Genomic DNA, 15,538 nt, shown 5'->3' with positions numbered 1-15,538 from the left:
GAAGAGGAGAAAAAAAGAAGTAAAAAAAACTTGGAATTTGTTTCGCTGCCTGGAATAATACAACCGTGATTCGTGACTCGCAATTTGGCTAAAACCTGCTGCATAGGCGCTTTCGAACACGTAATTTGATTTTCATTGCCCAGTTTGCTTCTCAATATTTTTCAAGTTGCGAATCACCTTTCTCAACGAGAATAGAATATTTTGACGAATATATCACAGTACGATTTTTTTTAAAGATATTTTAGCCTTCATTCTTTCACGAAACACGATTAACGTAATAAATCAGATAAATGTAAAAGTCTGTTGAATTTCGACGAAAAACACTGCGTATAACTCGCCGTCGAGATTCGAAGGTTTGAATATTTTTCAAAACGAATTCGAGAGCTTTGACCAGTTTTGCAATATTGTGCGCAACTTATTCAGTGCACGTTTGGTTAAATTACTTTTTTTTCGTGTGGTCAGAGATCGAAGGATCTAAAATTCAGGCAGTTGTCGATCCTTTTTTCAAGTTCGCGGTTTTTACTTAGATATGTACTTGATTGTAATGGCTTACGTACTTTACAACGTACAGGTATTCAAAACTATTAAGAAATCCAAAATCTTGAAACACCGTTTGGCAAAAGACTACGTTAATTTATAGTAAGTAACATAAGTAAATTATTTTCAGTGATCGTTTGAAACAGCGAACATACGTTATTTTTCAAGCTTGCGAATGTAATATTCATACAAGCAGCTTGGCTAAATAAATCCTCCCGAGAATGGTGACTTACGTGCAATAGAATTTCCGGGTGAAAACAACTTTTTTTGTTGCCCCGATTTTTTCCGTGAATTTTGATTTTTGAGAACATAGAATTTACGAATAAAATCACGACTATTAGATTGGCTGTAATTTTTATGTTATTGTAATATTGTAAGAAGGGGGATGGTTTCTAATATAATCATAATTTTACTCGTAAATTCTTCGTTCTCAAACATCAAAATTCAGGGAAAAAATCAGGGGAATAAAAAAATTTTATTTCTTGTCAAGCTGTGTGGTATTTTTTTGATAAACGATAGATATTTCAAAAAAAATCGATCTTTCCATCTAAATATCGCTTTTTTCAGTCATGCATGAAAATGTCGATCAAATAAATAACTAGAGCTAATTTCGAAGAACCTCACTTGATCCTAGGATCGTTGACATTAAATCTTACGAAAACCACACCAATATCAAGGGCGACAAAACCACTGTTTGTGTAATCAATAAAAATAAAAAAATACACTAACCAGTGTAATCAATGAAAAAATTAAAAAAAATTTGAATCCGTGAACGCAAAGTGTCGTGCTCGTTTTGATGTTGAAACATTTTCCTTTTTGTGGATTGCAGAGCTTCTTGGAAGCGAATTCCAAGTGCTGGTGGAACGCAGCCCTGGTCGACGCGGCGCGTCAGCTTCGGTACAAGGGCCACGTATCCCCGGGGGTGCTCGTCGTGGGAGGGCCTCCCTGCGCTCTCGAAGTACTACGAGCTGCTTGGGCCCGCAACGTTCTACGGCCGCCCGCTGATCACGCCATAACTTGCCTTGGTAAGTTCATTTCATTCCGGTCGATCAAATCTACCTCATGTATATGAGAACGCACGTGCATTCAGCAGGCGAAGCACTTCGCGGTGGGAACGACGTACTTGCAGGGATTTTCGAACTGTTTTCGTATTCCTCGGAAACTGAAAACTTGCCAGAATATTATTCTGGAAGGAATGTAAATTGTTGAAATTTTTTAAATTGACGATCCGACTTGTTGTTGGAGTCGTTTCTTTTTCTTTTTCATATCAACCATAAATACTATACATCGTGTGCAATTTTCTTTGCTCCGCGTAAGAGGTTGGAAAACATGGCAACTAAATTTTCAAAACTAAAGTCTCGAGTGTGAAATTTCTTTTCTTGGTAACATCAATTACAACTCAAAAATAGGTTGATTATGTTTAGTTGACTGATAAGAATCTTGTGACGATTCGACTTCTTGACAAGGTCTGCAAAAAATATTAAATATTTACGTTGGGTTTTCATTGATCCACGTCTCACGTTAACGGTACCCATGAGAAAACTATCCAACATATTCGCAAACATCAAAGTCTTCAAGGTAAATAGGGAGAAGAAGGAAAGAAGAACGGAGTGGCATAATCAGCAATAAATTGTTCTGTTTAGTGATGCACTCGGGGTCGAAGTAGAAACCGTAATAGCAGTAACTTGACTCCTGAAGTTTTTATGACACCAAAGCCCCGCCCCCAACATCAGCAACAACGCTAATAGTACACAGGCTAGCCTCTCTCGACTTTGTTGCAGTCACAAGACCCGCTGGCATTACGAGTGTTCATATTTTATGGCCAATCCGTGCAGGTGGGCAAAGTCGCGTTACAGCTTCGTGTGAATCTGCGCCTCTTTTCTCTTTGCGGTTATACGCTGATTGCAGGGATCGAAATCACTGCGTTGAATGATGAGCGTAAAACCGATCGGCAATCGGATTCGTTTCTCGACGCAATGCCGCCTTCGATCTTATACATATATTGTATATACATATATATATATATATATACATCTTCCTCTGGACGAGAGGCTGCAGCTGGCTCGTCGAGTTATCGCTGGTGGCCATCCGGCGCACCGCTTAGCTAGCGTATTATCACCTCGCCTCGGCACCGATAAGGCCCAAGATGCTGACACAATGTTAACCGGGTACCTATTTCTTATCGGAGAGCCCAGAGAAACGCGGCTGCAATTCCTGGGCGTCAGCCGGGACTTTATGTGCGAATCCTTGGTCGCGAAACGGGAATACGCAACGGCTTGTAGAAATACCGAGTATGTATGCTAATTTCTTGGAACCTCTATTTGGAAGAATGTAAAGTCTGTACCTGCACGTGCGCAATGGATAGTTTAGTTGATACAGCTGTGGCAGTGTCGGAAGAAAAATTCTACATTTACCGGTATTCTAAAAGTCAATTTTTGCAAAATACAGTTTATTTTTCATTTGCTAATTGTAGCTTGGGCCAAATAATCGAAAGTCGAAAATTTTCTCGCCAAAGACCTTAAAAATTCATCGTCAATTTCTTTCACAACTACTCGAAACGATTTGTGTAAACATTATTTTCTTTTCGGTATAGAAAATTACACCCGTGTAGGGTACATTTAATTGTTGAAGAAAATTTCTGCTGCCAAAAGAACCAGAGATGTGTATATTTTTACAAAAAAGAAAAAAAAAAAAAGAAAACAAGGAACAACGAGAAAAAAAACTACCGTAGGTATTTCACGGAAAAGAAAAACTTTCCAAATCATGTCGTTGATTGTCTTTGAACTTTCGGGAAAAGTGCTTTATGGATACTTTTCAAAACGCCATTGGCAATTCATTTGCAGCTGCGAAACGAGAAAAGCGTGACAAAAGTAGGCAGGTGTAAAACGAGCTTAAGGTTCAATCGCCGAAGAGGCGAGGCCGACCGCTGCCGACTTGTTGGTTGAGATAATTTGCATATATATGGACAACGGATTTGTAGCTTCACCGAGTTGGCCAAGGTATTCGCACAATTGCACAGAGCGTTTATTCTGCGTTTATCCGTCGGCTTGCTCGGTATTTTTTTTTTTTTTCACTTATCACCCTTTTCTGCCGTTAACGTTCCTTTTCCTTTCCGCGAAAGCTCGAGTTCACCGTCTGCTTATAATAGCTGACAAATTTGTAGACAAATGTTAATGCCGACGAACGAGAAGAACGATCTTTTCGCTGAATCCGTCTATTTCAATTTCGCGACAACGCGTCCGCGAAACATGCATCCGTCGGTATATCTGCAGACCAATGGACGCACCTTTCACACGTTTCGCATCGGTAGCAGGACCACAGCCGGTAGGAATTTAATCTGTTTTACTAGGCAGGCAATGAATCAATCGCGACAAGACAGTAGCGGCATTCCGAGGGCGTTTGTATTATGCAACGTCTACATTGAGAGACGCGGCTAGGGCTGGCGCGTGCCAAACGGAGACACGCTTCGGAATAATCTCTTTGTACGGTGATCGCGTATGAGCCTGTATTTGACGTATCGCATACACCTGGTCTCTTATTGGCCAGCGAGAGGAGCTCGAGTGTGACCAGAAATGCCGTTTTATACTTTCTATCCGCTTCGCTGACTCGGAAATTGATGAATTCCCAAGATATTAATATGGCACGTACGTACAATGTATAATACCTACACGCATGCAGAGTTCGTAAGCCCATGTGTGCGATCAACGAGTATAATTCTCTTTCGGTGCGGATATCGTGTTTCGATCGATCTCGCAACGATCCATTCTTTGTCATCGTGGTGTGTACTCCGCGTGATTTCGCCATGAAACATTAAAGCTCGGCCACCGAGATGATTGCCTGAAAAGATTACAAGAACTTTAATGCAGGAAGCAGAAAAACCCGCGCACATCACCGGACGCCATGAAATACATTGTCGTTACTTTTCAGTCCGCGTATTGGCAAAGATCGACAATCGTCAGTTTTCAACTCACGGCACCGGCGTTCAATTCAAGAGGTTTCATCATCGGTCCAAATGACCAAAGACGTAATATGCTTGAGCGAAGGTTCAAGGCTTCCAAACATTTCTCACTACCGCATCGACAGTTGACTCACAAGTAATGTTTATAGCAGTCGAGTCACGGGGTCATGTTCTCGACGACTTGGGCAGGAAAGGTGAGTGCCGTATGGAAATAGGTATACCAACGTGCATTTGTCCGCACCAAGTGTAAATCCACTTTGCATTGTTCAACACGAGTTCTGACACTGACCTTTGAGCCCGGTTCGCTGACGTTGTTCACGACTTAGGAGCGACGTTGTGGAAGTACGGTCTCTCCTTCGGCGCACCATCTCGCGTTTGAAAGTGTCCTGCCCTCGTTACATAGGCGAACGCGTGCATCCACCCAGCTAATAATAATTACCTAGGTCAGATCTGAGATCCTCTATCAAATGTGCGGTGAGGCCTCTGAGTGGGACACTGTGAGCGGGGCCTAGGGCAATCCACACGGTGTAGCCAAGCATAAGGTCACTCTCTCACGACACTCCGCGGATGCTTGACAATTCTGCAATTTCTGTATTAAAACCAGCAAAGCGGATTGATAAAACGCGAGCTAAACATACCTTTCGCAATTTTTTCATTTACTCGATAGACCGGGATAAAGAGGACAAGCACTTCGTAGGTAAAAACAATCGAGGATCGGGGTTGGAAGGATCCTGCTCGAGTGCCTGTACTACTCGAGGGCGCTTGAAGAGTCACCATTCTTCGCCTAGTTCCCCGGCGATTGTATCTGGAGTTGGATACGACGTGAATGCTTCAACGTCGAACTCGAGTGTTCCGGCTGTTTGTATGAAATGGAGAGCCTCGTCTGTGTGACGATGATAAAAGAAAAAGGTCAAAGAAAGTTGATATGTTATGTATTCTCCTCGACCTCGGTCCAACGGTTAGTCCCTTGAATTTTACTCGGTTCACTAAGGTGCATAATTTTCAGAGATCTACGGTCTTTATCTTGATTCACTAATTTGAAATACTCAAAAGTTGATAGACTTGACTGTGGGAAATGATTGTCAATTCATCGAGGAGAAAGATGTGACTACTTGTTCAACAAAGAGTATGCATCGATGACCCATACTGGAGCAGCAGATGATTGAAAACCACGTTTTCTACTCTGTTCTCTGAATCCGACTTAGCTAATATTCATGGTGTACATATGCAGAGCAATAATACGCGGTGTAATATGTGACAAGAACCTTTTAAGTCGTTTCATTGAATTTTTAAACGGGATAAAAGCTGGGTTGAAATTCCATTGATGCCTTCGTGCGTTGAGGCAGCGGCGCTAATTGTGTTTCTGAATCGTGCTAAACCCATTGATTAAACAAGCCGAGGCGGTCTACCGCGTCGAATGAAATTATTAACTAAATCAATGATTATTTAAGACCGGTAGTTCATACACGCCTTTCTAAAGACCGATCATTAAACCGAGCTGCAGTTATAGTCGAGCGCCTCGGTAGGCGGTGGCAGTCTCAATCTGAGCGAAATACTCACGTTGTAAACGCACACGCGCACACGTCTTCCTGAGCTGTGTAAAATTGTGAGTATAATAGCAAGACAGAGATAGTTGGAGAGCTCATGAATTAAGCTTATGAAACCGAATCGAGACACTCCTATAACAGCCTCGGAATTTGGTTTCTCCTTCCTTATGCACTCTTCAAGTCATGCGCGACACGCGTGTGGGCTTCACAGTAGTTTAATGTGATTTCTTAGATCATACAAGATAGGCGAGCATTCCTATGACTGAGCCTGCCTCCACGCCAATAGGTAATGGCAGTCGCTTTGCAACATCGCAGTTTTGCCAAATCACCTTTAACCGACGGCGTGACACCTCTGACCCTTAATTCGCCAGTCCCGTACGAATGGGATGAAGTCAGAGGACAAACTTTTCAGATGAAACAATGCTGGTCTGGCCACGGTCCGCAATTAACATGCCTCGAATCGACGGTCCGCACCTCGCGGACTTTTTATCCTCTCAAGACATATCGCGGTAGACCTTGGATCGGCGAATAGCAAAACTGTAATTCGATGTGACAACTAGGAAGTATCGAGATCCAAAGATAACAGTTTTGATATCGCAGATCTGTCGAGATAATTATACGTACGTGCGACTTTAACGTGACGTTTTGCCGCGCTCTCGGCCACCAATTCTGATGGGTACCAGATCCAAGCTGGTTGCAAAACCGGGGTTCCAATCGCCAAACTGATTTGACAATCATTGGGTTGTACCCAACGGATTATGACTAACCATGCCTGATCCGGAGAGAACGCAGAGTCGTGCAGAGTTACGGTAAACGATCAGAGTCCCTCCTGGGAACTGGGGCTGGATGTGGACTGCACCAGATAAAGTCGAAGCGATGGGCGCGTCAATCCGTAGCCTGGTTTCGACTGCATCGTTATCGATACTATGCAGTTCCCTACTCTCTATAGAATCGGAGAATGTGCGTTGAAAAAATTGGAGAAGTTTCGAGTGTCATCATAGGCTTTTTGAAATGAGAACAGAGTGCTCAATTCTTGACGGTTGCGATCATAAGTGAGAAGATCTCTCCGACGTACGTTCGATCAATTAGAATACAGTATAAATGTGCGGAGATTGAGTTTGTGTGGGAAAACTTTCCAAGATTTAATTCAACGCCGGAAGGTTGGAGCCTCTCCTCCGGTGCGAGAGTGCGTGACTTGGCCGAAAGTGAGTGAAGGCGGGTGAATTTCGCGCGGTTTGCGTGTTTTTCCTTTCGAACGACATAAAACACCGGAGAAGCAGTGCTGCACCCAATCAGCCAATTAGGTTTGCTAATGACATTTGCCGTTGGTAAAAACGCGATACTCGAGAGTAGCTGTACGTAAGGTATACATTATGTGGGCACGTTATCTTTCTTAGCCCCAAGGATTACAATATTCCTTAGAGAGTCGGATCGTATCTCTACATCCACTGCTTACGTAAATCACGGGGAATTCCTTTCTGTCCATCTTCAAGGTATTACAGTCGTGACGGAAGCTGGAGTCCAGTTCTACTGAGTCACTCCGCGGTATTAATTCTCTCCCACGAAAATATCCGGCGAAAGTCTGACGTCACGTATCCATCAGTCCCATTCCTCTTCGTGCCCACCACTGTCATGTGACGACAATTGTTCAATTGGACCGTATTTCGCCGGTCGAAACAGCACCCGTACGATTGCTCGAAGCTTCGAGCTGCGCGCGGACACAATGCTCAGAGGAAATCGCCGAAGCAATTCCTCAACGTGGGTGAAGACCTGCACTTGGTGTGAACACAGTCCTTCCTCGACGCCTAGGCAATGCGATTGTTGTTTCTTTTCCTCTCCGGAGCTTCGCTACGTCGCCGCGTCGTTCCCGATGTCCATAGATCACCGCGAAATCTCTGTCGTGAATCTCGAGGATGCATAATCTCTGCCTCCGTGTAGATTACATTATCTATTATCTCTGGGAGTCGCACGCTGAGAATACACTAAGGTGTTTTTATTTCTTTCGCGGCTTAGCCGTGCTGGGGATAAAAAGGAAGTGTAGCCTATTCACCTCGGCTGGACTCACCGTTTCAGCAACGGGTTGGTGGAGGGTTTGTTTCGTTATACGTGAACCTGCAGGACGTTATGCTTTTCATGCCTTTCACTGTCCAAACTGAAGTTAACTGAAGTGCAGCGAAGTGAATTAAGGTGGATGCCCCCTCGAGCCACTATCTCACGATATTCTCATCAATCAAACTCGGAACATGCCTCTATCTCGTATTGTTACAAACTGTCTCGTTTCGTTCTTCATTCTTCTTATTATTCAGTATGCTCGGACGCTGTTTCCGATCATGGCATTGAGGTCAGTGATTCCGATGGCTCAACTATTACGTAATTCTCATCGGTTACGAATTCGACGGATTAGGCCTGGCCTTTGCGTCCGTGATTTAACGACGTGATCAAGGATCTGGAACACGCTCGATCACAAAATCTATACATACTTCATATCTTTTTCGTGTTGTTTGATTAATGCCCGTCATTTTGGTCACTAAGTCACCGAGAGTTTCTCTTTGGCGGGTGCCATCGTAATTCCGATTGTGACCCATAAAACCAGTTCCGTAATCACTCGTGAAATGAAAAAATACGGACGCACAGCTGTTTTCGGGATTCCTATCCTTGGTCGAGGCACATAATACATACTTCGATATTGGTTCTAACCACCGATTTCTGCCTCGCGAAATTACCCGTGAAATTGATCGAAAACATTTTTAAAAAAACGACCGGCTTCAACTTCGTCTGAAGGTGTTTTTTTCAAGATACGTTTCACAACCGACAAAATAATGAGAAAATAGAGTTTGTAACGATAAATACGAAAACGAAGAGACTCTCGTACGCGGACTGGTTGCAGCTTACGTCAAGGATTAAATTTTGCATTAGCATAAATTTCAGGAGGATATCAGCGCCCGGTAATCTTCAGAGATCAGAGCCGAGCGTATATCGAAGATACTGGACCACTCTTCGGCGAAGAGTAAAAAAAAAGAAAAAAAAGACGTACGTGTCGTTGGCTCGTTTGACAAACTGGGACCGGTCGCAAGACGACGGGAACAAATATACAAACCAACCAGTCTACCTGCCTTCTCCTTGCAGGTGATAAATATAATTTAGCGTACGTACCTTGCCTGTTCGGCACACCTTCTCTCGACCGTTTCCGTGCGTATTTGCTAATTTCTTGCGTGGGCTGTGATCTCATTGTTATGTCAGGGCATTAAGAAAACTATTACCTCATCTCCGATGTCGAATTACTATTTCACATGGCCCGAACTCGGCGTGTACCGCATTTTTTTATTTCTTTCCATTTTTTTTTTTTTTTTTTACTGCTTCTTACCATACATTTTCAATTTTTGTTTCTATTTTTAACGCTTCTATTCGTGTTGCGCTATTCAAACTACAATGAACAATAAGAAATGAGATGGATGAATAACCGTGGAGCCTTGAATCGAAGCGCTTCCGCATCGCGGGTTATGATCTCACGGCAATTTGTTATAAGGACAAATAAATTTTGTTCGATGAAATATTACCTCGCTTTAGTCAAAATAATCCCTGTAATCGATCGAAGTATCTTTTCTTCGAAGAAGAAAAAAAAACTGTTATCAGCGGTAGAGGACAATTGAATCGATTGAAATCCGATTGTGGGTACATATACGTACTTATTTTATTTTTTTGTTTATTTATACTTTTTCGATCCTTGTTGTTGCTGCAAACGCCATCAACAGGTTTGTTTTCTCGTCCCGGTGTTATGTACATAAATAACGGCTCGCTTCACTGTCGGCAACTTGCTGAATCACGGATAAAATTTATTACTTTCTTGGAGTGCACTGTACATCGTGAACGGATTGCGTGATAGGTGAGATTATCGCCGGTCGCAGGTGAGGGAATTGACGTTAGCCAATTACCGCGGTTTCCTAATTGAAAGCTCACACCGTCTAGGTCATTAACGCTAAAATACATACACACGCGTCTACGCATCTAAAGCATAACAAGAAAGTTCGATATTTTATCTCTTGTGAAAAATATGCATCTTTGTATATGTATAATGTACATGCATACCATAATAGCGAGGTCTTGCTCGATATCCGATTTATAGCTCAGTTAGTATAGGGCCCTAGCAGCTTAGTTCTACATTTCCACGATTAAAAGGTACAATTTTACACAGCCCTGCATGCGTCTATCGCACATCGTATGTAGGCTAATACCCCAGGAAAGTATGACAAGGAGGCGGTGGCGCGTAGTGTGATTGATGAATAGCCGTATTATTACTCCTTTCAAGATAACATGTAAATGCACGCCTTACGCTAGTCGCAGCCACGATAGCTTTTCAGTCCGGCTAACGTCATTACACGTTCGGCTGAAAAGGTGTTATCAGAAAAATTGCACATACGAGAGACAGAAAAAATGGCGTATTATTGTCATCCCGCGACCATGGTGGAGGACAATTATCGTAAAAACAGGCTGGAAAATATGAGCTGAGGTTCAACCATTGCAAGGTCTCGTAATACGGTGTGAGATAATAACGCTATGCTCACAAACTCATTTCATCCTCCAATGAGTCAAATCGGTGCCTTGCGTCTATGTCTTGCGAATGAATTTAATAATAAGCATTTTTGCGGTCAGCAGCTACCGTGAATATACGAGTATCACAGTTCCATGGTTCTATTTTCGGCACAGGGTTAATTCACCGGTTTTATTGGTCAAAATGTACGGGTGGCCAATTATCTTGCCGAATGCGGTTTAATGAAATGAAAATGAACGTGCCCACGGTCACGTACCATAATCTTGTTTTGCGCTCAACTCAACCTTCGCGTTCGCTTCGCTGATGTTGATACTCAGCTATCCAACTTGTCTCAATTTTTAATGCCGAAACGTAGGAATGGCGCTGAAGTTTAGGCTTTTCAGCATCCCGTAACACTGTAGCCGAGCTTTCCTCTACTTCTTTCTCCTCTACACTTTCTCTTTCGCACTGGATGACGTCCACTTAATTACGGATTGACGACTTCATTTGTCAGTCAACTTCGGCATTAATACATCCGAAAATCTGATCTGAAACTGCAAATTTACATAATTGCAGGTTTGCAGCCATGATTCCTGCTGCATTATTCGCTATCGCTGACTTGTCTGTTTCCACACGAATATGATTGAGCAAAGAGTTTGCAGATCAAATCCTCGTCAAGGCGCGGACTGAGCCAGTCTGTTACTAATTCTAGCATGAATTCAATTATTCGTAGCTAATGTTAAAGCACCGTTGCTAACGCGATGCGCCTGTCCGCAAATATATATCAGACTTTCATTTTTCGACCGGTGGTACCTAATTGCACCTCACAGAGCGGCACGCTTGTACCTACTTTCATTATCAAAAATAAATAGAATAACGCTATACGCAATTGAGAGTTTATATTTTGAGAAGAAATTGCTTCCTTATAACAGGCTGCGCACTACAACTGTATAATTGCGAATAATTAGAATCTGAGTACCTATTATTTCCAGTCCACGGGTGACTATCGGAGCCCACCTTTCGTAATAATACAATTTCTTTCGGGAGTATCGGGCGACTATCTAATGCGGTCTCTGAGTCACTTTTACTTGTTGTTACACTCCATTCGAGTTGCAAAATTAGGATCTCGAAAGTGGCAAATGTCCGCAATGATTCGTCGGAGTAAAAGTTAAATAGCAAACGTTACATCCTACACCTAACGTATACCGTGGATCTGTGATCGGCATAGTCACGCAGGAGAAACAAGAACGAAGAGACCTAACAATTCGCCATTATTGCTATATCGCGTCCGAAACGCCCAAGGAGCATCATCTGTAGAAGCGCTTGTAACTGTAAAATGACTTTTACGCAAGTAATACGCGTCTGCAGCGCGAAACGGTGTACAAGTATTGTTGCTTGGTGACGTGTCCGGTCCTCGATTTATCGCTGAAACCAGTTTCGGGATAAATGTATAAGAATTCCCAGCTCTCTCACTTGGCGACAACTTCTATATGTGTATATACATATGCACACATATATATATATATATATGTATATATATATATATGTATATAGAGGATACATATACGCCTTGCCTTACGGTCGGGGGTGACGGTAAATTTTTAACTGAAAATATCAATGGACTTTACGAATGCGGCCCAGGTGTGAATGGACACTGTGTAGGTAGCCGGTGCCCGGTTGTTTCTAACTCTTTATACATTTATACCTCCTAACTCTCTCGACAACTTCGATACTGTGAAACAGAGTAATGTTACACTTCTCTTTGCTTGTCCGGCCCACGCGATGCCGCCTCATAAATAATTCCACGCATACAGGGATTGGCATAATCGCGGCACCGAGAGCGAACTCTTGGAAAAAAAACACACCTTTCGCAGCAAAAAATAATAATAATAAAAATACACACCTATACTTGTCGTAACAAACGCTGTATCGCTTGCAATTATGGCTTTCTTGTTTTGCTAATTTTTTATCCGCATACCGCATATGTATTATTTTTCGCATTTAGCCGCTTCGACGACCGTTAAAAACGACCTTTGCGAACGAAAACTGTTATTTTACGTAAGTCTGGCTCGTTTCATCCGCAACAAAAACTGTTTTTTTCTTCTTTTTTGTACATATTTCGTTTTTTTTTCGTACCTCGTCTATTTCATGGTAATAATTTCTACGCGAATACAGGCCCGAATTCAAGACCACCAGAGACCTGATTATTATTTTACTGTACCAGTGCTCTGTTGTCGTGAACGAATTTTGGAAACGGTGATTAATCGCACAATGTCGCACGAAACGGATAGCCAACTGCTTTATTAATTGTACTGCAGCCGACGTGCTGAGAGATATGATTTAAAAATACATAAGGTAGGCAAGTCGAAAAGCTATAAAGCATTCTAGTTTCTTTTGTTCGACATCTCTCGTCATTCGGTGTGTAAAATTATTTCGCGTAGTCACAGGTCTGAAAACAACTCATGACTCTCATAAGTATGCGACAGTTTTAATGGTGACAATTAAGCTCTTCCAGCCCACAGAAGAATGTCGAAAAACGGATCGTCGGTATTTTTTTGGTAATTATAACATGGCCGTGATGAATTACGTATGAGGACAAAGTTGTTGAGGATTGATGTTGGACTTGAACTTGCATCAGCCGGCGTTTCGATCAGTCCAATGTGGTATTTATAAAGCGAGTAAAATTGTAGGATGAAAATTTCAAGGTCATACTGTACCCAGTAAATATTTTACATTAGAAACCGTGCCGATTGGATGTGAGCGTCTCTTTGGGTGGCTTACGCGGGAAATTTTTCTCAAGACGAACCGGACCCGATCTCACGATTAGAAACGGGATTAAAGTTGGAATTGTAATTTGAACCGGTGGTCACGACACGACTGTACTCGGCGGTAAACATTCGTCACGATTACTCAAAGGTTATACCATAGACTCCAGGATTGACTTGGACAGTGATTTATATCAAATTTGCATTCGACAGTGACTCGCGGATGTAAGTACCTATGTATCATCTACGAAGCGAACGCTACTGGTGTAATTTATTACACGGAGGCGGAAAATTAATGCATTCATACCTTTGAACAGCGATCGTGATTCGCGATGTAACATCTCACGGAATTATCGCAAATGAATTCTGCGCTCATCCGTCGCTCGGTGCATCACCTGTTCGCACAAAAATTCGTTCATTGAACCCAACAGCTCGCCAATTACGAAAGCGTGCTCTAGGAATTGTGCATAATAAGAACAGCGGTCATCGTTTCACCTGCCCGCCGATCACCCTCGATCTGTTTTTTCCCTTCTCTTAAGTTACCGAATTCCCGTACGTCCCTCATACTTTTGCACGATGCAAATTCAAGTGGAAAGCTTGAAGATGCGATGTCCTCATTTCCGTGTCGATTTCTCCATTTTCCTTATTTCTTTCACCTACCGGCTGCACTTGCCATCCTGCGAATAAAACGAAATATCTCTTCCATGACCGCATCGCAATATCACGCTGCAATATTGTCGTGTTAAAAAATAACTGCCCGACAGCGTGACCGTGAAAAGATTAACAATTTTTGGACAAAATTCGAGATCACTGAGCTGCAGCAGCAGCTGCAGAACGTGTATGCGAGTGAATTTCGCCTGTGACGACGAAGATTTCATGCTCTCGATACCTGTTACCGACAAAAACAAAGGACAACGAGCGGTAAAAACTGTGCTCATTACTTTCAACTCATTCATCCGCAATAAATCATTCTCTCTGTTTTGCCTGTCGATTGCGTGTATAATGTATGTACGCGCTGTATACGGCAGACATGTGCACTGTACATGGGATGAGTTTAGAGTTACCTTTCAAGTTTCTACCGATACAGCATCGGACTGCCCGTAGAAACATTCAAATGCATTTGCTCGCCGTCAGAAGTCCACTATTTGCTGTCACTCGTCGAGTGGACCACGTGTATAACGAAGGATTAGAAATCTGCGAACGCATGAAAATCAACAACAGATCGGCAGCTGATCGGTGAATATTCTTAACGAATGAAGAATGCAAAGTACGTCTACGGCGATGTTTAGCAATGGGATTTCACAGTTTCGATATTAAATTGCGCAATTGCCAGTTCCTACATTGCGACTGGTGCACGGCGCGCGAAACGTTCTGCAGACACCGTTCGTCGCTTATTATTTTTACGATTGTCTTACTGAGATCAGATGTACCGGCTCACGAATAAGGTGTGGTTACCCGCCACCTATATCACCTGTCCGGAACCGATATATGTGTTTCACCATTTACTGTTTAACCACGCACGAGTCTTAAGTACGCCTTGTTGCCCTGCACAATATAATCTATCTCTGCCTGTTTACTCGATACAGATTATATGTAATACAGAAATGTATATACCATGTAATACAGTGGAGTCTCACGATGGGACTTATGCGTGCCGGTATACCGTCCGCAATCAATACTAATGGCCGGTCCCACTTGTCCGTGATAACTTGAAGGCATTTTGTTACTACCACTGATACCAAATCAAATGCAAATAGCTTATGTAAGGAACACGATACCCTGCCAATTACACACGCACGCACGCATCGTGTGTAACGGTATCGAAGACTTCTATATAATTCCGAGTTAACCGCGTAAGAAAATTTATTCGACAAACAAACGTCTCTGGATTCAAGAGCGTAACGAAACTCTCAGACTGCAGGATACTTGGTAAGCAAATTCGGGCGTTATCATTTTATACCCTATTCGTTGAAATCATTGACCTGGAAACTCTTTTTCTTTGCGAATCGCCATAATTATATCCATGCACCGAACCCAATAAGTATATGCGCGAAGTGCAAATTAATGATTTATATCGACAATATATTTCTCAATCACTCCGTCATTTTTCACGAAAATTTATGGAAAATCAACCGAGCGTTACTTTCAAGCGACTGTGTAGCGTTATTGTTCTTATCACGTAACAAATATCCTGACGCATGGC

The 15,538-nt window shown here is 42.5% G+C and overlaps 1 protein-coding gene across 3 annotated transcripts in view; it reads left to right on the top strand.

The window, feature by feature from the left end:
* The window catches only part of knockout (Stork-head domain-containing protein knockout), a 65,192-nt gene that overhangs the window by 35,247 nt on the left and 14,407 nt on the right, over window positions 1-15,538 (top strand). For all 3 annotated transcript variants that reach the window (XM_046616007.2, XM_046615998.2, XM_046616014.2), the window contains exon 3: window positions 1,367-1,562. In XM_046616007.2, coding sequence (XP_046471963.1) covers window positions 1,367-1,562 — 196 coding nt within the window. The remainder of the gene's footprint in view (window positions 1-1,366; window positions 1,563-15,538) is intronic.

This window comes from Neodiprion pinetum, chromosome 1 (genome assembly GCF_021155775.2).
Source record: "Neodiprion pinetum isolate iyNeoPine1 chromosome 1, iyNeoPine1.2, whole genome shotgun sequence".
Classification (NCBI taxonomy): domain Eukaryota; kingdom Metazoa; phylum Arthropoda; class Insecta; order Hymenoptera; family Diprionidae; genus Neodiprion; species Neodiprion pinetum.
The sequence above is the reverse complement of the archived record's forward strand: the minus strand, read 5'-3'. Positions and strand labels throughout refer to the sequence as shown.